The sequence below is a fragment of the Elephantulus edwardii genome, unplaced genomic scaffold (genome assembly GCF_000299155.1).
Source record: "Elephantulus edwardii isolate Elephantulus edwardi_28Jun2011 unplaced genomic scaffold, EleEdw1.0 scaffold00042, whole genome shotgun sequence".
In the NCBI taxonomy this organism is placed as follows: domain Eukaryota; kingdom Metazoa; phylum Chordata; class Mammalia; order Macroscelidea; family Macroscelididae; genus Elephantulus; species Elephantulus edwardii.
This window is the reverse complement of record NW_006399792.1, coordinates 14,375,824-14,402,559: the sequence shown is the minus strand read 5'-3', so window position 1 is coordinate 14,402,559 and position 26,736 is coordinate 14,375,824. Positions and strand designations below refer to the sequence as shown.

The following is a 26,736-nucleotide window of genomic DNA, read 5'->3' as shown; positions in this document are numbered from 1 at the left end:
AAATTTGTTAGCTAACCATGTTTATAAGAAAGTTTCATAAAATATGAATGTATCTTTGTGTTGATCATTCACTTAATCCACACAAAACCACAACGATACAGGTATTTGTTTCAAGGTGAGAAAATTTAGTCATGGAGATTTGTGTCCTAAGCCAGATAGCTATTAACCAGCAGGAAAAGAATATGAACGTAAGCTATCTGAAAAAGATTAGTAAATTCCAAACAGATTTGAATTTTACAAATATTTCCGACAAAGGAGTTGACAGTGTCCTTAAACTTTTTGTCAAGTTTGATTGGATAACAAGTATGATTTAAAAAGTTATTCTTTGGAAATAAATCATATATGATTTTTCTCTACTTTTTACATTCAGTCTTTAGCTCTCAGGTTCGTCAGAGCCTGGACACATATGATTATTTAGAACACAATATCTCATTGAGGAACACAAATTTGGAAAGATTCTGTTTTGAAAAGAACTCTGGAAGAACAGTAAGTTCCACAAAATTTAGGGAATCTCCTTCTCTGAAAGCTCCTGATTTTGAAAAACCACAGGGTCACTTGATTATTTTTGTTATTTTACAAGAAATCAGAATTAGAGCCAACTCTAAGTCAAACTTTTTCATATGCAGGCAATGTGATCAAGATATTGTAGGGAAGTCCTATGAAAAGGAAGGAGATTTCCAAAAACTAAAGAGATAGTGCAAGTGGAACTCTAAAAAGAAAAATTAAGTCTATTCGGGGCATACAATGACTCCAATGACCCACCATATTTAAGTGATTTATACAAAGGGAAAAAAACTTAAATACTTTTTAAGAGCATTTTAATTACCTGAATTAGTGGTCAGAGATACAGATAATCACTGTTCATAGAAAGAACTATTCATAGCTTTTTGATAAGTCTTCCTTAGATGTTTTTACCTTTTTTTAACTGTAATTTTAAAATGGCTTTCAATTTCAAGTGGACCCTGTTGAGTCATTAAAATGTATCTGTATCTTTCAGTGTGATCAATGGTACTAGAATGTTCTTTATGAGGTTGTTAAAATTGTTTTAAACATCATTAAACCTTTAGAGCTACATAGTTGGCTTTCCTTCTAGAGAAATGACCTTCTCTTACAAATCACTGTGCCTTAAGCTCAGATAAACTTAAAACTTATAAAATCTTTAGAAACAGCAGAATTGAATTAAAAGTCAAAGTACATATCTTTGAAGTCTCAAAGTCTCAATTTCAAAGAACTAAACGGGGAGATACTGTTGAGTAAACATATGTACTTCATAACTCAGAGAAGCAAATAAAAATGGAAACATTTGAAAATAAAATTTATATCAACTCATAAAAACAAATTTTTACAAAATACAAATTCCTACATAATTTTCACAGCTGTTAGAATACACATAAAGATAATCATCACATGTTTGTATGTTTTTTCCTTTTTATTTTACATATACAGATATAATTTTTTTATTACAGATACAATTCTCAGTCAGATAAAGAACACTAAACTAGATAAACTAGTTAACTATGTGGCATCTAAGGATTCAACTATCGAGGACCTAACTTATCAACAGATAATACTTAAGGGACTACAATTGGAAGGACCTAGAAAAAAATAATTACACAAAATCATTAGTGTGTGTTCATTAATTCACCATTCCCACCAAAGACAGCACAACAAACAGTTCTCATTTCTTTAATCTCTGATTAAACTGATTACCATTTTAAGCAGCTGGAAGCCTACAGTGCAGGGATTTGTGGTGTAAAGTCAGAGCCTTTGCCCCTCTGGTGACTCAAATCCACCAGTAAATCTGCAGGAGAAAGATGAACAATCACTTCCTGAGCAATTTACAGCCTCAGAAACCCCATGGAGGGTCAGCTATGAGTCAGCTCAGTACATGGTAATGAGAGTGGTGCAAGTCAGTTTCCATAAAATTTTCAAAGACAAATTTGAATGTTCTTAATCTGACCACATTGAGACAATAGATTTAAAAGGTACATTGCTGAAGGGGGAGTTCACAGAATTAGGAAGTTAATCTTTTTATTGCATTATAAATGCAAATGTAAACATGATCGATAAAATAATCTTTATTCCTAAACTCTTCCAAAGTCACTTGGCTTTTATCATTAAACAATGAGATCTTAAGATTCTTATATCGTATTTGGAAGGCTATGAGGTTTCATCTTAGAATTCTGACTAAAAGTTTCCTGCTGTATTAGGAGAAACACACATTTGAAGTCATTATTGTGGATAAGCTAACAGCTATTATTAATATAGCCCAGTTGTAGATTTTTAAAACATTGTCATTAGCATAATATTTAAATATTTCATTTTAAAGGCTAAGAAAAATTCTAAGTAAATTTTCTAAACTAGTGTAAAAAAACTAAATTAGGAAGATTTATTAATTCATGCTTGCTAATAATTTCTACAATTCCTTTCATTTTTTCCCCTCCTATGCATGATTTTAAAAACCCAGAAAATACTATCAAGGTGTGAACAGTCACATTTCCATTCCTTCCTTCCCAAAGCCACTAGGAACTAGCAACTTATGTCTCTATGCATTTGTGAGGAGCCATACGTTTAAAACAGAGGGTTTTTCTAATTTCTTACTTTAAGTTAATTAAGTTCATGTTTTTATAATTTTAATACCATTTAATTCTCAATTTTGGTGGGAATATTCAAAACTAATAGATCTTTCTCAGCCATATATAATAAATTTAGTAAAATATTAAAGATTGTTATCTATTATGTTTACTAATTTAAGATCCACAACTGAATAACCATTTTTTACTTATCACTCATATGAAGTGATGGAATAATCTACAACATCACCTAAATTAACCAAAGACTAACATAAACTCAGAGATGATAAAAGGTGGATAAAGCTTTTTCATAAATTTTCTACGATGGAGTAAATCAGGTCTTATTTCCCATGTTGAACCAATAACTCTTGAAATTTGAAATGAGATGAGGATGAGTAGTTGGATCTCTTTACTGTAAACCAACAGCACCATTCCTCAATCAGGACCTGTTTAAGTGACAGTGCTTAATTTTGTCTTTTATTGAGAAAAAATCCTCAATATTTGGAACAGTGACACATTGAAAAGTCTAGCTGCTATTTTTCCCCCTAAGGTTTTTAGCAAAAATCGTAACATCCTTGGAGAGCCCTTGGTGGCTTAGTAGGTAAAGAGTTGCACTGCCAACACAAATGAGATACCATTTGACCGTAGGAGCATTAGCAAAGTTTACCAGGAAAGCAATTAATTTTGGAGAGAATACAGAGATTGGAACCGTACTGCACCACTGGTGGCACTGTAAAAGGGTACAACCTCTATGAAATGCAGTTTGGTGTTTCCTCAAAGTGCTGAACATGGAAATCTCATATGGCTCAACTATTCCACTGTGGGGAATATACTCCAAAGGGAAGTAGAGGTAAGACATGAAAAGAAATATGTATGTACAACTATGTTCATAGCAAGCTGCTGGCTTGTGGAATGTGTGAATCGATCAATATTAATTCATCATATGTCTTTGAATTGTGATGCTGGAGAAGAGTCTTGAACATACCACGGACTGCCAAGAAAACATGTAGGTCTGTCTTGGAGAGAGTAAAACTAAGTTTCTCCTTGGAGGCTATGATTTTGAAGCTCCATCTCACATACTTTGGGCAAGTGGCCAGGAGTGACCTACCCTTGGAGAAGGTCATCATGCTCAGAGGGGTGTAGGAACAGTGCAGGAGAGGAAGACCCCAGATGAGATGGGTCAATATAGTGACGAGGATAATCGGCATAGGTGTATCAGTCAGTGAGACTGGCTCAGGACAGGGCAGGCTTCAGAGCTGTTGTACATAGCGTTGTTATAAGTTGCCGGTGATTTGACAGCACATAACAACAACAACAATTAATTATATAAAACACAACAGATAGAAATGATTGCATAAAACAAAATGTCTATGAATGAAACAATGTTGGAATGATGGTGTAAAAACGAATGATGGTATGAATAAATAATAAATTTAAAATTTAAGAAAAGATATCTATATCAACTAATATTATTTTTAAATGTGATTTTTCTTCATATAGGAACATATATGCTACTCTTTTCTTTTGTCTTCAAGCCCTGAATTACTCAACAAGGACTTAAACCAAACTCAACTTGTTGTCATAGAGCACAACCAACTCAGAGCTGACCTTCCAGTGGATTTTCAGAGGCTGTAAATGGAATGAGATTAGATTGCCCATTGTTCTTCCTCAGAGCAGCTGGTCGATTTGGATTAAGCATTGTTGAGTTAGCAATGCAACTCCTTATCATTTTATGAAAATTCTCTTCTACAAAGACTAGTGGAAGGAAAATCATCTTTTACCTGTATGAAACAAGAGCTATGTTCTCTTGAACTGCTTGATATTCTCAATTATCTATATAAAATATGTAAGTGTATCTTCTGTAAAAGACACATTTAATGGTTCTAGTACTAGCCTTTTGCTTACTGACAAAGAGATACCTACCTCAGAGAACATTTTATTAATAAAGTCACATACTCTTAGGATAAATGTGTATCATTATATGGCCAATTGTGATCAGGAAGTTAGAACTAGTGTTAGAATTATTAAATACTTAGATTAATGGCAATTAAGTTAGTTTAGGCTTTATCTGAAGAATACAAAAATTGATTGTGAAAGGAAGAATTTCTCCTTGGGATACTGAACTTTATTCAAAAGAGAAAATGACAATAGTTAGGAGTTAATGAACTTAGTTATTAGTGGGAGACACATAAAATAATTTTTAAAACATATTAAAGTTCCTTCTTATCAAGAATCAAAATTAAGAAATAATTATTGAGGAAAATTGTTATGATGTTGGAAGTTATGCCACGATAACTGAAAACATCAGCAAGATCATAAGAAAGATTCTGTATTCTCCTCTTGATTAACTAATGAAAATCTTATGGATCACACTGGACATCATCTGAATCACTTACTGTGGACACATAATCAAGAGAGATCAACTGCTGTAAGAGAACAAAAGGGTTAGTGAAGTAGATGACCAAGGCAGGCAAGGAGACTCTTGGTGGGAGAGACTGGCACAGTAGCCACAATCAGGCATCATAAGGATGATGCAGTACAGGACAATCATTTCTTCTGTTGCACATAATATTGTTATTTTTGCTGTTAACTGTCATCAAGTTGACGCTGACTCACAGGGATCCCTTGTGTAATAGGTAGAAATACTGTCTGGTCTTCTCCTATCACACAATCTCCACTACACTTCAGCCCACTGATACAGTCAATGTGTTAATATATCTCATTGAAGGGCCTCCTTGCCTACTCCAAAGTTCCACCTCTCAAGTATGATGTCCCTTTCCAAACATTGGCACTTCCTAATACCTGATCACATGCCCAAAGTACATGCGATGAAATGCCACATTCCTGACCCCGAAGGAGCACTCTGGCACTGCTTCCAAGACAGATTATTCTTTAGCAGTCCATGCTATATTCACTATTCTCTACCAATATCACAATTCAAAAATGTCTATTCCTCTTCAGTCCTACTTAGTTACTGTCTAGTTTATTAAGCAACAGAAGCAATTGAAAATACCACATAGAGACTGGATGAACCTTTGTCTTGAAACCGATAGACATACTTTTTAACATTTTAAGGAGGTTTTGGGAAATAGATTCACACAATAGAACACATCCTTTGATTTCCTGACTACTATTTCCATGAATGTTGATCGTATATTCATATAAAATTAAATCAATGACAATTTCAATCATTTCTCCGTCATAGTGATGACTATTAATCCAGTGGTGAGATTTTTGTTTTCTTATGTTGAGATGTAATCCATATCAAAGGCTGAAGTCTTTGATGTTATTCAGTAAATGCATCAAGTCTTCTTTCTGCAATCAGGATTGTGTCATATGCATCACACAGATTGCTGATGAGACTTCCTCCAATTCTGATGCCACATTCTCTTTCACATAGTCCAGCTTCTTGGCTTATTTACTCAGCATACATATCAAATAAATATGGTAAGCAGACAGAACCGTGAAACCCACCTTTCCAGATTTCAAAATATGCTGTATTCCTTTGTTGTAGTCAAAACTATCATAGTCTGCTTGATTACTGGTATCTATCTATCTATCTATTTACCTAATGAAGAATAATAGTAGGACATGTGCTTAATAACGAAGTCAGTTTTGTTGTTGCTGTTATGTGCCATGGAGTCATCCAGGACACATTTCAACCCTAGGTACAATAGCTCTGAACCTTGCCCTATCCTAAGCAATCTCACTGACTATGACACACCTAATACTACTGACCTGGTTAACCTGTCAATCCACCTAACCCAGGGTCTTCCTCTTCTGCACTGTTCCTCTACCCTTGCAAGCATGATACCTTTTTCCAAGAACTGGTTTCTCCTGGCAACATGCTCAAAGGATGTGAGACAGAGCTTCCATATCCTTGTCTCCAAGGAAATACTTAGTTTCACTTACTCCAAGACAGACTTGTATGTTCTCCTAGAAGCCCAGGGTGTGTTCAATACCCTTCTCCAGCACCATGACTCTAAGGCATCAATTTTCGGTCATCCTTAGCCATTGTCCATTCATTCCTCTAATGCATAGTAAGTCAATACAAAGTTCATGGCCTGGATGAGGGGCACCTTAGTCTCTAGACTGACATCATTATTCTTCAGCACTTTAGAGAAGTCCAGGATAGTAAACTTCCCCAATGCAATCACCTTTTGATTCCCTTACAGCTGGTGCCAAGAGTGTTGATTGTGGAACCGCATAAGCTGAAATTGTTAACAACCTCAATCTCTTCTCTATGCATCATGATGCTACCAATTGGTCCAGTCATGAGAATATTTGTCTTCTTGGGTTAAGCTTCAATTCATATTGAAGACTACAGTCCTTGACCTTCTGCAGCAAATGTTTCAGGTCCTATTCAGTCTCTGCAAGCAAAGTTGTATTATCTACATAACATAAGTTGTTGATGAGTCTTCCTCCAATATTGGTGCCACATTCCTCCTCATAAAGTCCAGCCTCTTGAATGATCTGTTCTGCATACAGACTGAAAAGGTATAGAGACAGGACACATCCTTGACACATTTCTAATTTCAAAGCATGCAATGTTTACTTGCTCTGTTCTGATAACTGCCTTCTGGAGCACTGTCAAGTGTTCTGGGATTCCCATTCTTTTCAAGGTTAGCCACAATTTGTTGTGGTCTAAACAGTCAAATACCTTTGAATAGTCAATGAAACACAGACAGACATTTCACTGGTACTCTTCAGCTTTCAGCTAATATCCATCTGACATTGGCGATAAAGTCTCTAGTGCCACAGCCTATTCTAAACCTAGCTTGGATTTCTGGTAGTTCTCTAATGTACTGTTTCAGACATTTTTGGAAAATCTTCAGCAGGGTTTAGCTTTTGTGTGATATTAGTAATATTGTTTGGTAATTTCCATACTCAGTCAGATCACCTTTTTTAAAATTTTTATACATTGGTTTTTTTTAATTAATTTCAATGAACATTTACAGAGGTTTTGGATTTCCAGTCATTCATTGTTGCACTTTTCTCCCCGTCCACCCCACCCCCACCCGCAGTTCGCTCTTCTCTTTGAAAAGTAAAAGAAAATTCCTTCATTGGTATACAATCCCTCCGCACCCCCCCACTCCCAGCCCCACCGCAAATATACTCCACTCAGCAACATTCATTCCGTACTCTTATGATAATCATAATATGCCCTAAAATATACTGCTTTTTGCACCTTTTTTTAAAAATACTGGTTTAAATTAAAAGTTCTTTTACACTGTTATTCACACCAGATCTTTCCCATTTCCTTCATCCCCCTTGCACCCATCAAATTATGCAAGCCTATGATTGACCACCCTCCACCATGCCTGCCCACCTTCTGCACTCTCCTTTCCCTCACTCCTTCAGATCCTCATACCCATTCTCCAATAATGGTTTTATACAGTATTTGTCCTTATGGAACTGAGTTAGTTCACTCAGCATAATGCTCTCCCGTCCCTCCCAACTTAGGTAGTGATTTATAAACTCATTGCTCCTGCGTGCTGCGTAGTATTCCATCATGTGAATGTACCATAAATACTCAAAACATTCAGTTGTGGTTGGACATTTGGATAGTTTCTATGTTCTTGTGATGGTGATTAATGCTGCAATGACATTTTTTTTTTGTTTTTTGTTTTTTTATTGTTTTTTTTAAAGGAATAAAATGGATCTCTTCCAGTCAGTTGGACATGAAGTAATTCTACAGATTTCTTAGCACAACCTGGTAAGCACATCTAGGGCAGCATGTTTGTTGCAATATGTCAGTTGGTATGCCATCAATTCCTACAGCCTTGTTTTTTGCCAATTCCTTCAGAGCAACTTGTACTTTCTCCTACATCATCATTGCTTCTTGATCATATGTTGTTTCTTGCTTCATATGAAACTTCTTGTTTCATATAAAGTTCTTCTGTCAGCCCATTATTCTTGGTACAATGACTCTGTGTACTCCTTCCATCTTCTTTTAATGCTTCCTGGATCACTCAATATTCTGCCCATAGCATCTTTTGGTATTGTAACTTGAAGTCTGAATTTGTTCTTCAGTTCCTCAGCTTAAGAAATTCTGAGTGAGTTTGTCCCTTTAGATTCTCTGACTTCAGCTCTTTGCACATTTAATTTTAGTGCTCTGTTTCATCTTCCCATGAACACTTTGAAACAAAGTGAACACTTTCCAAATGACACCTTGAAATCTTCTATTCAGCTCTTTAATTTTTTTTTCCCTTTGCTTTGGCTTCTCAGCACTCTAGCGCAATATCTATAGTCTCTTTCTACATCCATCTTAATATTTTTTTCTTCCTGTCTTTTGCCTTCTTCCTGGATGATATTCTTGATATCCTCCCATAGCTCATCTGGTCTTCATTCATTAGTGTTCAATTTTTTAAACCTGTTCTGAGATGTTTTTCAAATTTAACATATCAATGAAAAAAATTCTCAAACTGTTCCTTGGGTGGGACGCTAGCCTGCCTATGATTCTACTAAAAGTTCAGAACTAGTAATTATTGCTTATTATTAATGAATTCACCACATTCTAGAAATCATATTTAATATTTAACATAGTTCGTAAGTGGCAAAAAGAGCTTTACCAAGTCTTAGATGTGCTTCCTTCTTGCTTGTGATAAGGCCATAATCATACTACTGAATAATTTAATATTTTTCTCCTCAAATAGAACAGAGAAACTGAAGCTTTTCAAAGACCAGCATTGTTACTGCTTCAAGTGCTTGGGTTCCTCAAAGCTGACATTCTGTGAAGTAATCTTTTTCAAAATACTAAAAAAAGTCCTAGCTTTATTTTGACCTTTGGAATTCAGAGGGTTTATGAATGCAATTTTTTGACTACTGAAAAAAATTGTCCAAAATGGCAAAGATGACTCCATCAAGGGGAGGGAGGGGGCCAGCACCAGAATAAAAGACCTAATATTGAATTAAAAAATACATTGAAAAGTATACTTTTTTACTTAGTAATTCCAGAAACACATATTCCAGATTAGCAGCTTCTAATTTTTTTGTTGATACCAACCTCCATTCTTTTAATTCCCCCAACTCCTCGACCACCGTAATAGGATGCATCAACAGTTGGCCATTTCTTGTTAGGCAGAAATTCTTCTTCCTCCTTTGTCAATGTAATTTAAACAAACAAGCAAAAAAAGATATTTATTTTTAAAATATTGTTAATTAGAACTGATTAATATTTAAACATTTTTCTAAGTAACAATATTAAAATAGGAGAAGAGTAATGAAATTTAAGTAAAGGACAAGTGAACCATGTGCATTATGCTTATATGGTCGAATCTCAGGTGAGACTAAAATCTGAAGACTTCTTCTCTCCATCAACATTAAGGATTCACTTTTTATTCCACTCTTAAGATGACAAAATTTCCTTCTGAATTGTGAGCATTATTATCTATTAGTTACTTCATATTTAAAAGTATAAAATTAGGATATGTTTTAAAAATTATTTAAATCATCATTGCAGGTATTACTCTTATCTCTGTGAAATCTGAACTAAAAAGACCAGCCACTGATAAAAATTTTAAATAGGTAATAAAAATGCATCCCATATTGCATGTTGCTAAAAGTATTTTGTCAGAGTAATATTAAAAGTACTATAGCCATTTTACAGAAAGTAGTAATATTTTAACTTAATTAATTACCAGATAAATCTTCAAAACCTTTTTAAAAAATTAAATAATTGGCCAAAGAGTTATTGCTATACTTATACCAAAAAATGTATTAAATCATTGATTGTAATTGCTTGTCTACTCTTACCAAAATGTGAAAGATCTCTCCCTATAGTATATGGGGGTGGGGGGGGAACACAACACAAAGCACAACATCCAAATGAAAACTAACATCTGAACTTCATAGATATTATAAAATAAGAAACTAATTGGTCAAATCTGGGGATGAAATCAAAACACAAGAAAAAGAAAACCCAACCCACTTAACTTGACATTCATTTACCTCTGGTGGCGCAGAGGGTGGTGGCGGAGGTGGATCTTTGATAACCTAGGGAAAAAATATCAAATATTAATCTTTAAAGACATTAGAGAAAATAAGAATGTATAGAAAGAATTCAAAACTCAAAGTTATTGCCATCAAAATTGGAACCAAATCATAGCTAACCTTTCAGCAGATTTTTCAAAAGGCTATATATTGCACAGAAGGAGATTTCCCAGTGTCTTCTGAGGAGCCAACGGTAGCTGCTGCCTTTGTCTTAGGAGGCCAACTCCCTAGAGACTACACCATCAGAGCTCCCAGTAGAGTCATGGGTAGCTTAAAAGATGTCTGTCAAGAAGCATAGTCTCCCAGTATTTATGCCCATCTTTGAATCTGTGCTGCCTTGTGACTTTTGATCAATGTAACGAGGCAGAATTAACAGCAAAACATTTTTGTGGTTAGGTCAAACGTTTCTTTTGACCTAAATCCCAATGAGTAAGAATAAATTCAACAAACAACAATAGCTTTGGAACATTCAATCTAGGGAAAGGCAGTCACTCCACTAAGAATATACTTTATGATGGTCTTCATTGAAACTCCATTGAAATGTTTAATACAGTCAGGCTATTATATAATCATGGTGACAGAAGAAATTTGGCCAGTCCTAGCTGTTGGAGTCATTATGGTTGAGGTGCCAGACATGTGAGTGGAGAAGTCACTGCAGACAATTAGCTCAGTCCAACTATCAGATGACTTCATGCCTTCTGACACCTGCCAACTACATGAAAGACCCTCAAGTGAGACAATCTTCTAGCTCAGCCAGTATTCCCATATGTCTCCAAGAGCAATACAACTCCGTTTTAACTTAGGTACAAATTATTAAGGAGAACTAGATAAGACTTGGGGTTCATGGAGTCAATTCAGAATCATGGTGACCTCATGTACATCAGAATAGAGCTACACTCCACAGACAACACCACTTAACTGTGGTGTCAAGAGTTTGCCCTTCAACATGTATCCATTGGCTTTCTTTGCCTTGTGGATGGCCTTGAATATGCAAATAAGATGTGTCAGCCTATGCACCAGGGGATTGGCTAGTCTCACCATTAATATGAGCAGATTCAGTGGCAGAATTGGAGCAACCTCATTACTAGCAAAGAGTATGTAAGATAAAACAACACCTCATTAAGATTCTTTTCCAGCTGGACAAGGCCTACGGGAGCAGCAGCTATACACCCTTAGAAGAAAACCAGACACTTGACATGACTGTTACACAACTGAACCAGGGCTAACAGTCTTTTGCCCAAATTTGTTGGAGGACTAGGGAGTAGGGGAGAGTCATAACTGGCAGGACTGGGAGCTTTATAACCCTGGGCTAAAGTCATAGGTTCAAGGCTGATGTGCCAGTGAGCACATTTCAGTTGTCATCACTTCATTCTGCTACTAATCTGAATTTTGGCCTTTTTACTGGCTTAATATAGCTCTATGTGGTTGATGAGCTATCATATAAGAAAAGATAGGTCCAATAAAACAGAATATTAGTGTTGAGATGAGCAGAAAGAAGTCCAAGAGTGTGGTGTGCATGTCTGACATTGTGGGAATTGGTTTTGTGTGGTTGATATTGTTCATGGGACAGTTCCCCTCTGTGGTATGATGAAGGTCAATGTGGCTGTCACTGCTCCTTTTACATCAACTAATCACAATATTCTCACACATTCATTCCTTTCATCCTTATTTTATCATATAGATAAGGAGAGTGCTGTCTCAGTGGTTGCTTCTTTTTTTTCCGCTTGAAAGACCTAATTCTGTCTCTTCCTGGCTTATCTGTCAGTGGAGGTTTGGATGGGCTATGATGCTGAAAAAGAGTCAAGGGAGATAACCTGGGGGACAGCCCAATAGCAGCAAACAATGTGAGATAGGTAGACAGGTAGACAGATAGAGAGAGAGATATTTCATCACTTCCACAAATTTCTTCTGATGCCAAATCCAAACATTTTCTACTAATTACCATATATTTCCTTTCAATAAGATAGATATTTACTAGCAAAATCTTCCTGACTCATTGACATTTTTCATATATTGGTAACAAAAGGCAAGCTTGCATGGATAAGATGGATATGAAAAGGAATACACACACACACACACAAACATACTCCTCACAAACTTATCTCCATATTTAGTATTTCATTTACTATAAACATGAAAATTCTACTCTCTGACTGTTGTGTGTGCCCATAAGATGCCAAAATGAAGGAAACAGCAGGAGGTGGTGGTGGAGGAAGTTGGTAAGGAGTGAAGCCTGGCAACTGGCAGCTATTCTTATAACCAGAGTTGGATATATAAGAGCTGGAACATGCTGGCAAAAAGTACAGGGTGAGTAAGTGATATGGAGGATACAGGAGGTGCTAGACCATGAGGAGTCAGTGGAAGCCAAAGTCACAGGAATTAAGCAGGAGCAATGGAAGTATCTTCCTTCAAAAGGTCTATCTATCACCTCCATAGACTCAGTCAGTCCTTCATGGTCAGACCTCACCTGCCTACATTCCTGGGAACCCGCACCACTGATGCCTGTTTTGGGGGCCCAGGAGAGGGAAAATACAGAGGTAAGAAGGCAAGGGGTAAGGTAAGTCTACTGTTCTGGAGCTGAGCAAACCTCAATCATCAGCACCACCATCACTCCCAGCAGGTTCTGTGGTGGTGGGGAAGTTGTGATGGGATAAGCCATGAACACCTTGAGGTATGCCAGGGGTCATGACGGGACATGAGGGATGTGGAAGAGTGTGATCTTACCCAGGAATTTTCAAATAATAACCTCATTTTTGGAACTTAACCATGTTGCTAAGTAAGGAATATATTTATTCTCTTTCTTCATCTTTTAGTCTGGAAATATATTTTTATCCAAGATTATTTTCCTGTGAATCACTATTTCGTACCTCTTTTCATGAAATCTTAGATGGCTAACTCTTTCTTTGAGAGGAAATGAAACCCATTTAAAATCCTGTCCTGGTTAGAGTACATCTAAACTTTTAAATTATGATGACAGAAAACCTTTGACCAAGTGTAAGCAGCTTCTTGTAATTCAGGCATACTTGCATGTATAAGAAAAAAATCACTGTATGAAAATATAACTGCTTCACTTCATTGAATGCTAAATCTTTCAATTAGGTTAAACTTTGGGAAGTTTATAATAACAGCAACTTTGGAAATTAAAACCTACAGAAATTATTTAGGTTTATTAGTACTATCATGAGAATGTCTTTAAAGAACTGCTTACTTTTTGAAGGTATATATTGAAATATCATCAGGTTGAAGGATTTGATTCTGGGGAACTAAGCAAAATAGTCTGAAGTAGGAAATAGGAGGTATACATGAAGTACGATTGATCACCACAGGTTGATAATCATTGAAACTGTGTAATGAGGATGTGAGGGATTTATTACATTAGTATTTCTATAAATATTTGAACTTTTTCATAAGGTTGTTTTTCTTATTGGCTGTTAAGTCACTTTTGACTCAAGAACTCTACACACAACAGCTCTGAATCCTGCCCTTTACAGAGCCGGCCTCACTGCTGGGACACATCTACCCCTTTGACTGTGTCAATCCATCGCATTTAGGGTCTTTCTCTACTGTGCCACTATCCCTCCCCCTTTCCAAGCATGAAGTTCTTCTCCAAGGACTGGTCCCTCTGGGCAACATCTGCTGTCAGTCTATGGTATGTTCAACACTCTTCTCCAGCATCACAATGCAAAGGCATTGATTATTCTTCTATTATCTTTGTCATTGTCCAGACTCTGATGCATACGAAATAAATGCAAAGACATGGCCCAGATCAGGCACACTTTAGACTTCAGACATCATTGCTCTTCAGCACTTAGGAGAGGTCTCTGACAGCAGATTTACCCAATGCAATTTGGCTTCTTATAGCCTGACTGCTGGTGCCAAGGGTGTTGATTGTAGAACTGAGCAAGCTGAAATTGCTAACAATCTCAGTCTCTTATCTATCTATAATGATGAGGTCAATTGGTCTAGTTGTAAGAGTCTTTGTTTCCTTGTTGTGGAGCTTCAATCCATATTGGAAACTGCAGTCCTTGGCCTTTTGCAGCAAATGCTCAAGTCCTCTTCTGTTTTGCAAGTAAGGTTGTTTCATGTAAATAATGGAGGTTGTTGAAGAGTCTTTCTTCCAATCCTGATACCACATTCCTCCTCATAAAGTCTAGCCTCCCAAATGATCTGTTCCATATATAAACTGAAAAGGTATGGAGTTAGATGCATCCCTGATGCATACCTTTCCTGAACCTGTACTGTTCTGATTACTGCTTCCTGGTCCACGTATAGGTTTCACACGAGCACAATTAGGTGTTTTGGGATTCCCATTCTTCTCAAGGTTAGCCACAAATTGTTGTGATCAACACATTCAAAGGCCTTTCTTTGCACAGTCAATGTAACACAGATAGACATTCTTCTAGTATTCTTTGCTTTCTACCAAGATTCATTTGACATTGGCAATGATGTCCCTCGTGCCAGAGCAGATGATAAGTTGGAACTACCATTCTTTGGGTTGGCAAATAAAACTTACCCATTACTCCACCAGAGTTCCTTTTGCCCTGAAGAGGTAACTCTCATTTTCTTTCCTAGCATTCATCATAGTTTATCAATTTATCTCTATCTAAAAACTGATATCTATGAGGATACATTTTCTGATTGTGTTCATTCTCACTATATTGTTGGTGTTAGCGAGTTGAGTGTGATCTAAAGTGATCCTATGAATTATATATTTGAACTCTGGTCTTATCCTGTGGCATATTTCAATCTCCAAAACACCAGAGCCCATTGCAGCAGCCACTATGTCAATCTACCTGGTTGATAGCCTTCCTCTCTTTCACTGTCCCTCCACCTCCCGAAATATGTGAGATGAAGCTTTATTATCTTTACTTCAAATGAGCACTCTGGCTGCACTTCTTCAAGATATACTTTTTTGATCTTTTGGCAGTCCATGCGATAGTCGGTACTCTTCACCATCACCACAACTGAAGATATCAATTCTTCTATCATTTTTATTCACTGTCCCGCTGTCAGAAACATTAGCAAATGGCCTGAAAAAGTAAGCCAGAATCAGATGCACCTTCTCAAACTGACACCATTGCTCCTCAATAATTTGTAGATGTCTCAGACTGCAGACATCTCCAGTGCACTATGTTTCCCAATATCCTGACTGCTGGTTCTCAGGATGTTGATTATACATCCAAGTAAGATGAAATTGTTGACAACTTCTGTCTTTTCTCCATATATCATGATGTTGCCTATTGGTCCAGTGGTAAGAATTTTTGTTTTTTTTGATGTTGAGATGTAATCCACATTGAAGGCTGTATTCTTTGATCTTCTGTAACTAGTGTTTAAGTCCTACTCACTTTCAGCAAGCGAGGTTGGTTGTGCCATCTATATATTGAAGGTTATTGATGAGTTTTCCTCCGATCTTGATGTCACATTCTTCTTCACAAAGTGCAGCTTCTTGAATATTTAGCTCAGCTTATAGATTGAATATAGTTATGGAGAGAGGATACAACCCTCACATAATCCTTAATTTTAAACCACTGTATTACTAGTACTTAATAAATCAGCACAAAATAGTCTTAAAGAATGTAAGAAAGTAAAGAAAGTTAATAGGAGATTTTTAAAAAGGAGAAGAAAGAATAGAATGAAGGAGAGAAAATGTAGGACAAGGAGGGCAAAGGAAGTTAAAAGGATGGGCTAGCAAGGGAGAAAGGGAAAGGGATGAAAGAAGTATGCTTACGGTTGGTTGTTTTATTCCCACTGTCATACCCAAATCATAATCTTAGAATTCTCAACTAAAAGTATGGCATTTTTCAATTCCTCCAATACATATTTAATCAAAATTTCAATCCTCTAAAGACTTCTCATCGAGTGGCAGTCCTACTAATGCTTAAATTTCCCCAATGAAGAGACAGCTACAACCCCAGAAAGCTATTTATTCCATTGGCAAGCAACTCACAGCCTCTGAAAGTTTTTCCCCAAATGAAGCCAAGGTTCTCCTGTTCTACATTTTCCAGTCTTTAGTCTCAATCCTAGTCTCTGTCTCTCTCACTCATTCTTTATTTCTCATGTACAGACTCACATACACACATCAAATGTTCCTTTTGAAGAACAGTAATTTCAATTTTTAAAGGCTAGAGTAATTATCATATATCTCTCGAACCTATACATTGCAATAATGTCTCATGAAAAACATCTGAATCCATTCATCATCTTGGTCAGTTTCTTTGGTACAATTTTACCTACAACAACAAAGTCTTTCTTACAGTGTTTTTCCTAAAGCTACCAATATAATTTTTTTTGTGTGGCTTAGAAATTATAAATTAGTAAGCCATATTCAAATAAAACAGGTTCACCATTATTACTTCTCATTCCAATTCTAAATATTTTAACTAGTAATATAGTCATGAAATTTTTTACTAAAATACACAATACTTAAACTCAAGTCAAGCCAACCTTTGTGGAGTTGATCCAGACTCAGTCTTTCCATCAGGTTTCCAATGATGGAAATCTTTGTGAGAGGGAATTGTTTGATCTCTCTCCCACCAAGCAGCTGATTCAAATTGGTTATCTTTTGGCTGGGACCCCAACATATAACAGTGACTGCAACAATGGATTTGAGCACAGCTAAGATCAGGAGGATCAGCAAGGATTTGTTTGTGCACAGGCTTGCTATGAATCAGGCTGATTTAACAGCATCTAGTAACAGCAACATATCATGAAGGCTTGTGTTCATAATTTGAATAGCCTTTTTAAACATCAGCGTCTGCTTGCTACACTGTTATGTTCAATTCATATTTCTAGCTTGTTTCTAGCCTGCTTCTATTATAACTAACTTATCCCTCAGTAATCAGGCCAATATTCTCCAGATTCAAAGTCAGATAATTAATAGTCCAAATCCCCACAATTAAAATCAATGAATCACCAAATTATGGAAGGTTTTTCCAAATCTTGTTCCCATTTATAATTTTATGAATTCCCATAAAGTGCTTTGTGAGTTCTTAAACTAACAACAAGAAGAACATTCTTCCATTTTCCCTAAGTCTGAGCATAATATACCTGCCTAATTATACCATGTTATGCGTCAGAGAGTTGTACAATGACTAGGGAGGATAGAAGAAGAATTGATGCCTTTGAGCTGTGGTCCTGGAGAAGAGTATTGAATGTACCAAGGACTGCAAAGAAAACAAATAGGTTCATCCTGGAGAGGGTTAAACTGGGTGGCTCCTTGGAGGCAAGGATTCTGGGACTTCGTCTGACATACTTTGAACATGTAAGGAGGGACCTGTCCTTGGAGAGTGACATCATGCTTGGTAGGGTGGAGGGACAGCGTAGGAGAGGAAGACCCTCTATGAGGTGGATTGATTCAGTGACTGGGGTAATTGGGATGAATGTATCAAAGACACTGTGATTGGCACAGGACAGAGGAGAGTTTAGGGCTGTCGTACATAGGGTCGCAAGCGACTCAACAACACATAACAACAACAACAACAACAACAACAATTATACCACGAATGGTCAAAAGGACAAAAACAAAAAAAAAAGAAAGAAAAAAATCTCTCGAAGGAAATACAGCTTGGGTGTTCCATAGAAGCAAAGATGAGTTCATATGTTTTCGAACGTTCTCAGAAAGGTGCTAGTCATTGGAAAAAGACATGCTGTGAAAAACAGAGGATCAGCAAATGAGAGGAAGATCCTCAGTGAGATGACCTGACAGAGGCTTGCAGCAATAGGCTTGAGCATCACAGAGATTGTGAGGATGGAGCAGGAGAGGACAATGTTTCAATCTGTTGTTATTGCTAGAATTACAGCCTATTTAACAGTACCTAACAATAACAACATATTCACTTCCTGGTGAAAATATCAACTGTTTTTTTTTGCCTATTATCCGCTCATCTTGAAGTCGTATATAAATATCTCAGAACATAAATAGTATCCACATATGTGGTCTATATTATGTTCTGAGAAATACTGAACATTCCTTCCATGACTCTGCCTTTTCCTGTTGTTTTTGCCTTACTCACAATTACATACAACACTCGCTTTCAAACTGAAGGCCTCACCGCTGGCAAACTCAAAGAGGACAAAATGTATCCTTACATTCTTTTGCTTTACTGGAGACCCTTTAGCAGGTATCATAAACCTAATCTAGAAAATGAAAGCCTACTCAATACATCTGAGTTCACTTTCTACTTTAATGGTTCAAATAATTCAGAATGTTGTATTGGCCTCTACATATCTCAGTTCTAATATCTTTTCCATAAAAAAAAAAATAAAAAGCCTATATCTAGTGGTAAGAAGCTGTGCTGCAATCCTAAAGACACACAGTTCAAATCCACCAGTTGCTCCAAAGGAGGATGGGCAATCTCCTCCTGTGAGATTAACTGCCTCTGAAAACTGCTTGCAGCTCAGCTATGAGTTAGTTCTGACCCAATGACACACAACAACAACATTCCAAATATGATGAACTCTTCTGGCTTAGTCATGATGAGCTGCACCGCCAATCCAAAAGCATGCGGTATAAATTTACCAGCTACTCCATGGGAGAAAGATGGGTGTGACATGACATACTACCTCTGAAAACACACTGAAGGGTCAGCTATAAGGTTCCGACTCAATGGTATATAACTATAACAGCATTCTAAACACACTGATTAATAATTCCTCTCTGATTTTTCTAGATAAAATAACCATGTATTAGCATGTTTGGTTCTATTCTGTCTACACAGACCAGTTTTTTGACTTTGTATCACTTCATGTACAAGTCTTAAATTTCTATAAATATATCTAGCTCTACAGTTGAATCAGTAGCTCATGCTTTTATGTTTATTTTGCTGCAACTGTTTTATTGCTCCTTGAGAGTGTAGCTTCTTCAGGAGTAACAATCATTTTGTTCTGCTTACTAAATACCGCTGGTGCCTAATAAAGTGCTCTTAAGAGAGTATGAACTAAAAATATGGCTGAATGTGAAATCAAAAGAATATGAAGCCATAAATGTTCACAAAAGATAGTATCAAAACCTAAATTTAAACAAAAATTACATCCAGATATGTATGTTGATGTTGTTTGTTGCTGAATCAATTCCAACTCAGAAATAATTATGGAAAACTAATTTGCTCTACAAACTTTCCTCTAAAGCACAACAAAAAGGGAGGGAAAGCGATGGATTATCTCCAAGAAATTAAGCTACTGACAATTCCAAAGACAATGAAATATCACCTTTTTCTTTCAACCAGTCAAGTTAGAAAACGAATAAACTCAATAGCAGATGGGAAGACATAGTATCATCCAAGTTTCTTCACTAGGGAAATGAATTAATTGTAGGTCCTTTCAAACATAAAAATTCTAATGGAAAGATTAAAAAAAAGTATCACAGTATTTCAGCCAACTTCTTTAGTTGCTATGACTTTGCATTAAGTTTGTTCACATGACTATATACACTGGCATTCACCTTATCTTATAAAGTGTATTTCCCCAACAATGTGTAATTAATCTTTTCAATTACCAAGTATATGGCTCATGAACAAATTTAAAGTGATTTTAACATACAAGTAAACATATATTTTACATTATTAACCATAGAATCAAAGCCTCAAACTCCACTACACAAAATATAGGCCTATTATATTTTAGAGACACATCATAACACTTAATATCTTCAAAAGCTGAAATAGAACTAAGATACAATTTTGTATTATCATTACTTAACAACCACCACCCATTATGTTTGCATTTTTGTTATGTGCCATTTAATCGCCTGCAATTCATAGCAACCCTATGTACATTACCTCTGAACCCTCTCATCAACTCTGAAAGACCTAATCCCATTTCTCCAGTCACTGAGTCAATCCATCTCATCCTGGGTCTTCCTCTCCCCTGCTATCCCTCAACCCTTCAAAGATGATGTCTCGCTGCAAGGACTGGTCCCTCCTGGTCACATGCCCACTCTTCAAGGAGTGGCTTCGTTTCACCCTCTCCAGGTCAGACCTGTTTGTTCTCCTGGCAGTCGACAGTATGTTCAACACTCTTCTCCAGTACCACAACTGAAAGGCATCAATCCTTCTTCTACCATCTGTTAATTACTGTCTAGCTTTCAGATGCATAGCAAGTAACTGTGAAGACTATGGCCTAGATAACTCACACCTTGGTCTCTAGAGTGACACCATTGCTCTTCAGTACTCGATTGGTCCCTGACAGCAGACTTTCCCAATACAATTCACCTTTTGATTTCCTTACTGCTGGCGTCAAGAGTGTTAACTATGGGACCAAGAAAGGCAAAGTCATCAACAATTTCAATCTCATCTCCATCTATCATGAAGTTGCCATTTGGCCCAGTGGTGGGAATCTTTGTTTTCTTGATGTTGACCTTCAATCCATATTGAAGATTACAGTTCTTTACCATGAGGCAAATGTCTCACTGCCTTTTCAATATCAGCAAGCAAGTTTGCATCACTCGCATTACACAGGTTTTTTTATGAGTCTTCCTCCAACCCTGATGTCACATTCCTCCTCATAAAATACAGCCCCCCAAATGATCTGTTCTACATAAAGACTGAAAAAGTATGGAGACAGGATGCATGCCTGAAGCACACCTTTCCTGATCCTGAACCATTCAGTGTTTCCCTGCACTGTTCCAACTACTGCTTCCTTATCCAAGTATAGGTTTTGAATAATCACAATTAAGTGTTCTGGGATCCCCATTTTTCTTATGGTTAGCCACAATTTCTTGTGATCCACACAGCCAAATTCTTTTGCACAGTCAATAAAACACAGATAGACAATCCTCTGCTACTCTCTGTTTTCAGCCAACAACCATCTAACATTGGCTATGATGTCCCTAGTGTCACAGCCTCTTCTAAAGCCAGCCTGCATATCTAGCAGTTCTCTGCTGATGTACTGTTCCAGTCATTTCTGGGTAATCTTGTTTGTGTGTGATATTACTGATATTGTCAATAATTTCCACATTCTGTCAGCTCACCTTTTTTTTTTGGAATGTGAATAAATACAGTTCTTCAGTCAGTTGGCCAAGTGGTTGTCCTCCAGATTTCTTGACATAACCTGGTAAGTGCGCCCAGGGCAATATGTTTGCTTAAATATGTTAATTGGTATTCTATCAATTCCGGGGCCTTGTTTTTTTGCCAATTTCTTCAGAGAAGCTAAGACTTCCTCCTTAATCACCAAAGGCTATTGATCATATGTTGTTTCATTAAATTCTTCTGTGTTAGCCAGTTCTTTTTTGTTATAGTGACTCTGTGTACTCCTTCTATCTTCTTTTGATGCTTCCTGGGTCACTCAACAGTCTGTTTGGCACCCTTCAGTATTGTGACCCGAGGCTTGAATTTGAAATGTGGAGCGAGTTAATTCCTTTTGATTTTATGATATTAGCTCCTTGAACATTTATATGCTTTGTTTTCTCCTTCCATGCTAGCTTCTGTTCATCTCCTTAACTTCTTGATTTTTTTTTTTTCATTTTGCTTTGGCTTCTCGGTGCTCTAGTGCAATAGTCAGAGTCTTTTCTGACATCTACCTTGGTCTTTTCTTTCTCTTCTGTCTTTGTAATAACATTCTGCATTCTTCATGAATAATATTCCTTATATCCTCCCACAGCTCGTCTGGTCTTTGCTCATTAGTCCTCAAGCCTTCAAACCTGTTCCTGAGATGGTCTTTAAACTCTGGTGGAATAGACTCAAGGTCAAACTTTGGTTCTTTAGTTTAAGTTTGAACTTGTATATGCACAGTTTATAGTCTGTTCCACAATCAGCATCTAGCCTAAATTTCACAGCTGACATTGAGATTCTCCAGCGATTTCTTCCACACATGTAGTAAATCTAATTCCTGTGTAGACCATCAGGGGATTCATGTGTATAGTCGCCATTTATATTCCTTTTAAAAAGTGACTGAAATTGATAGATCATTGATGGTACAGAATTCTATCATTCTATCTCCAGCCTCAGTTCTGTCACCAAGTCCATGCTTTCAAAATACTGATCCTTCTTCCCTGTTCCTAACTTTTGCTTTCCAATCACCTATTATTATCAAAACATCTTGGTTGCATGTTCAATCAATTTCTGACTGCAAAAGTTGGTAAAAGTCATATATTTTTTCTTTCTTTGGGCCTGGTTGTTGGTTCATATATTTGAATTTTAGTGGTTTACTGGACTTCCTTGTATGCATCTGGATATTTTCCTGTCACTCACAACATTGTATTTCAAGACTGATCTAGAAATGGTCCATTGCCCCCCTCACATTTTCATCTACAGTGCAGCAGATCATATGATTATATGATTGAGTACCTGATTCAAAATACATCATGCCAACCCATTTCATTTCACCAATGCCCAGAAAGTCAATATTTATATGTTTCATTTCTTCCTTAAAAATCTCTAATACTCCTACATTCGTATTTCTAACATTCCACGTTCCAATCAGTAGTGTCTGTTTGCAACTGTTCCTCCTCGTTCATGATTCCCAGTGAGATGGTTCTGCCTCTGGTGCCTTATCTGCTAGTCTACTGTAAATGTGCTCTACTGTACACAGAGTTTTCTGAGGATTGTTACTTCAGGAGTGGATGCCTAATCCTTCTCCCTAGTCTGCCTTAATTTGGTTGCTTGTTTCTAAAGTAATATTTGAAAGACAAGAATTTTGCCCCAAAGAGCAGATAAGAGAACTTTCTCATTATTCAGGTAACATGTTGGTCCTGCATGTGACCCCTTTAGGTACATGTGTTTTGTTCCTACCCTGATCCCTGCTCTGCTAGCATCCAGCTCAGTCCCCTTCTTTGTCCCTCCAGCACCACGCACATCTGCCCCTAGCCAGTTCTGGTTTGAAAGCTTAGGCAGCCACCCATCTCTATCCACCCACTACCTCTCCACGCCCCTGTGATACTGGTGTTCCTGTGCAGCACAGGTGGGGTGTCCTCCTGAGGAATACATCCCTCATGATATGTACATTTTTTATTTCTCTTATTTTCATATACTAATTTTAAATATAAAAAAAAGAAGATCTACCAACAAGAAGCAAAACCGTTCCTGGGAGAATGAATTCCTGGGCCTAAGGCCTTGGGACAGTAATTTCAAGATCAACTGGTTTAACATAGTCCACAAAGACAATGTTCTATATCCTAACTTGGTGAGCTGCAACTGATGTCTTAAGTGATGGAGGGCAGACATGTAAGGTGCATATGTATGTCTCTCCTTGTCTAGAACAAAGAAAAGAAAAGAAAAGCCAAGATGCCATTTGCATAAAGGACAAAATGACCAAGCAAAACTCAATTTCTAAACCTCTGATACCTGAAGAACTAGGTGGTGCCCAACCACCACTACTGACTACTCTCAAAAGAATCACAGTAGAGGATCGTGAATAGCTGTCATAAACTGACTACAACTCAGACTGATTTTAAGCAGCAATGTTTGAATCTTGCCCTGACCTGCAACATCCTCAACATCCTCTGACATGTTCAAGCCCTCCCTTAATGTATCTCAATCCATCTTGTTGAGGGTCTCGGTCTCTTTCTCTGACCCTCCACCTTCTCCAGCATGATGTCTTTGTTATGAATCGTACTCAACTTGATGGCACCGAACAACAACAACAACAGGATTTAAACCCAGAATCTAGGTCTATAAACCTACAACTTTTAGTTCAAATTACCTCTGCCATATTGTATTCTCTTAAAACAAGTTTAGGGCTTCAAAGACAAAGGATACAGAGGGAAAGACTAAGATATGTTGGATGCCTATTTCTACCTAAGAAGAAATAGGTATGAATGGATGAATGGATGGATAGATACATGTTGTGTCATCTAAACCTTATAATAGCTCTTAGATATCATCATAGCTATTTTATAAAGATAAAGCTAGCTAATTAACATGCCCTACATCACTTAGTTAGAAATGCTGGAACAGAAAATTAAATCGTTTTATTGTGATGTTTCAAAATACTCCTCTCTGCTACACTATATTGCTTCATAAATAAGAAAGGAGGGTGAAAACTGTCTTATGCCAATATACTCAAATGCCAAAAATGGCAAATTTTTTTGTTCAGCTAACATCCTTACATTTCAGAAAAGCTAGTGCAGTAAAAAAAGGAAACATGCTGTTAACACTATTATACTAAAAACAACAAAAAAAAACACACCCACGAAGAATAGTCCTAAGAGTCCCATTTGTACATTAAATTGTGCAGGAGCGCATTCATTTTAGAAAAGGAATGTATTCATATGTACCATATTTTATGAGAATTTGCAGATTTGAAAAGGCATAACATTGCCTAGTTGCCAGGATTTCTTTCTTTTTTTCCCCCCACTTAGCATCCTTCAGCTCTGTATCGAAGATTCTGGAAAACACTTCCACCACTTTATGAACCATATGCAGAGTTTGATTTGTCTCCAATTCCCCCCCCCCCAATTTGTTATTATCATCATCAGGGAGGATCACATCTCATCTACTTAGCTGCTAGAATGAAGATTTCAGTTTGGAGGAAAGCCGATTTCTTAAAAAAAAAAAGTTTGCTGCTTCAGGCAACAGTCCTTTTGATCTGCTCATTAACACTTTTCAAATGTTCGAGTGATGTGGGCATTCTTTGCGCTAGAAAATGTCAGCACTGGAGCCTGCAGCCAGCTTGATGGAATCATATGTTCCGATATTCAGAAAAAAAGTGAAAAGAACTGTCAACAGTGAAGTGCTTTGCTTTAAAAAGGGGAGGGGGGAGAAGATATTGTACAATGACGGTGGATCAAGTAGTATTTCAAAACTGATTTTTTCCAGCAACAAAAAGAAATACCCAATTCATCAGGCAGCGTTAACTAAGTGCCAAAGAAGAATGCATACACCATAGAGAAACCATCCTGACTCTTCTTAGATTTGGTTGATTGATTTTCCTTGTATTCTTCTCTCCCTTTTTTGATAAGATCAGAGGATGTATGGGCTTTTCCTTTGAAAAGCACAAACACAAAAATTTGTTAACATTAGCACTTAGGAAGTCCTTTTTTTCTCCACGCCAAAAAAGTCAAATGCTTCTAATACCAAAGCTGAAACATGTTTTGGGTGATCTCATCTTCCCTTTCCCTTTATCCTTAACAGTTTCACCAATGTTACTTGGAGCAAGTAAATAACTGACCAGAAATGTAGACAATAAATAAAATCATGCATGTCAGATGAGGACTGGAAAGATTAGTGTGAGAATGTACTCTGCCAGGAGTTAAGCAAAGGTGCTGCTGTTAAAGCAAATAAACCAGGACTCAAAAAGAGTTTGATGCCCTGTTCCATAAGTGATGCTGTTGGTAACATCACCATGGAAGCAGCAAGTCCTAGCATCACATTCTATTTCAAGGAGGCAACCAAACATAAATCACTTTAATTAATGGTGCAAGGAAAGCATATTAAAATTTAAATTACTTCTATTTTATTGTGCATTCAAAAAAAAAAAAAAGCAGGCTGCTCTCAAAGTAACTCAATAAAGGCACCAGGAGCCCTCCTCAACAATAAAAGGCAAGTGCAATGTAGAAGCATTATTACTACTTAGAAAGAACAGCACAGCTGTTGCTGGCTAAGAAAATGATTCTACAGCACTCCAGTCAGATAGATGCTCATCATGAAAGTTCAACTTATTTATAAGCAAACTGAACTTTTAAAAAGATAACCTTTTTTAATGGCTTCTTAAATTAGGATTTATGACTTCTTTATGTAACGTCTTAAATGCACTAAGGAGAAATGAGCTTGCAATTTTCCCTTGATGACGGAGAACTTTGGCCAAGGACACTAGAGCAAAGTGAACATTTATCATTTCCAAGATATTCAGATATTTACTTGCAGCTATATAATACACTCTAATTGACAACACTCCGGAAAGCCTTTGTTTGCCACCTCATTAGCCTTACATCTGTAATTCTGCAGAATGCCTGGTATCACAAATGTTGCAACCGTAGGACTGTCATTTCTGCCATCTGATTAGTAAACAAATCTTCCAAACACACAGCCTATTCCTCCAAGCTGAGCAATTAATGAAAACATCCATATTGTGTGATATCTTACTCATAATCCATTGTACTAAAAGTTAGGCTTTGTTTGGTTTTTAAAGCTCTCTTTTGCAATTTTGCCAACACCATTTGTTAAAAAGGCTGTCGTTCCCCCACTTCACTGATTTCATCTCCTTGTCAAAGATCAGTTGACCATAGATAGATGGGTTG

At 36.9% G+C, this 26,736-nt stretch overlaps 1 protein-coding gene across 1 annotated transcript in view; it reads right to left on the bottom strand.

The window, feature by feature from the left end:
- ANTXR2 (anthrax toxin receptor 2) overlaps positions 1 to 26,736 on the bottom strand; it is a 158,130-nt gene that overhangs the window by 4,170 nt on the left and 127,224 nt on the right. Inside the window, exons 13-14 of the mRNA XM_006885333.1 lie at positions 10,524 to 10,568; positions 9,580 to 9,672 (exon numbers count right to left, since the gene is read on the bottom strand). Coding sequence (XP_006885395.1) covers positions 9,580 to 9,672; positions 10,524 to 10,568 — 138 coding nt within the window. The remainder of the gene's footprint in view (positions 1 to 9,579; positions 9,673 to 10,523; positions 10,569 to 26,736) is intronic.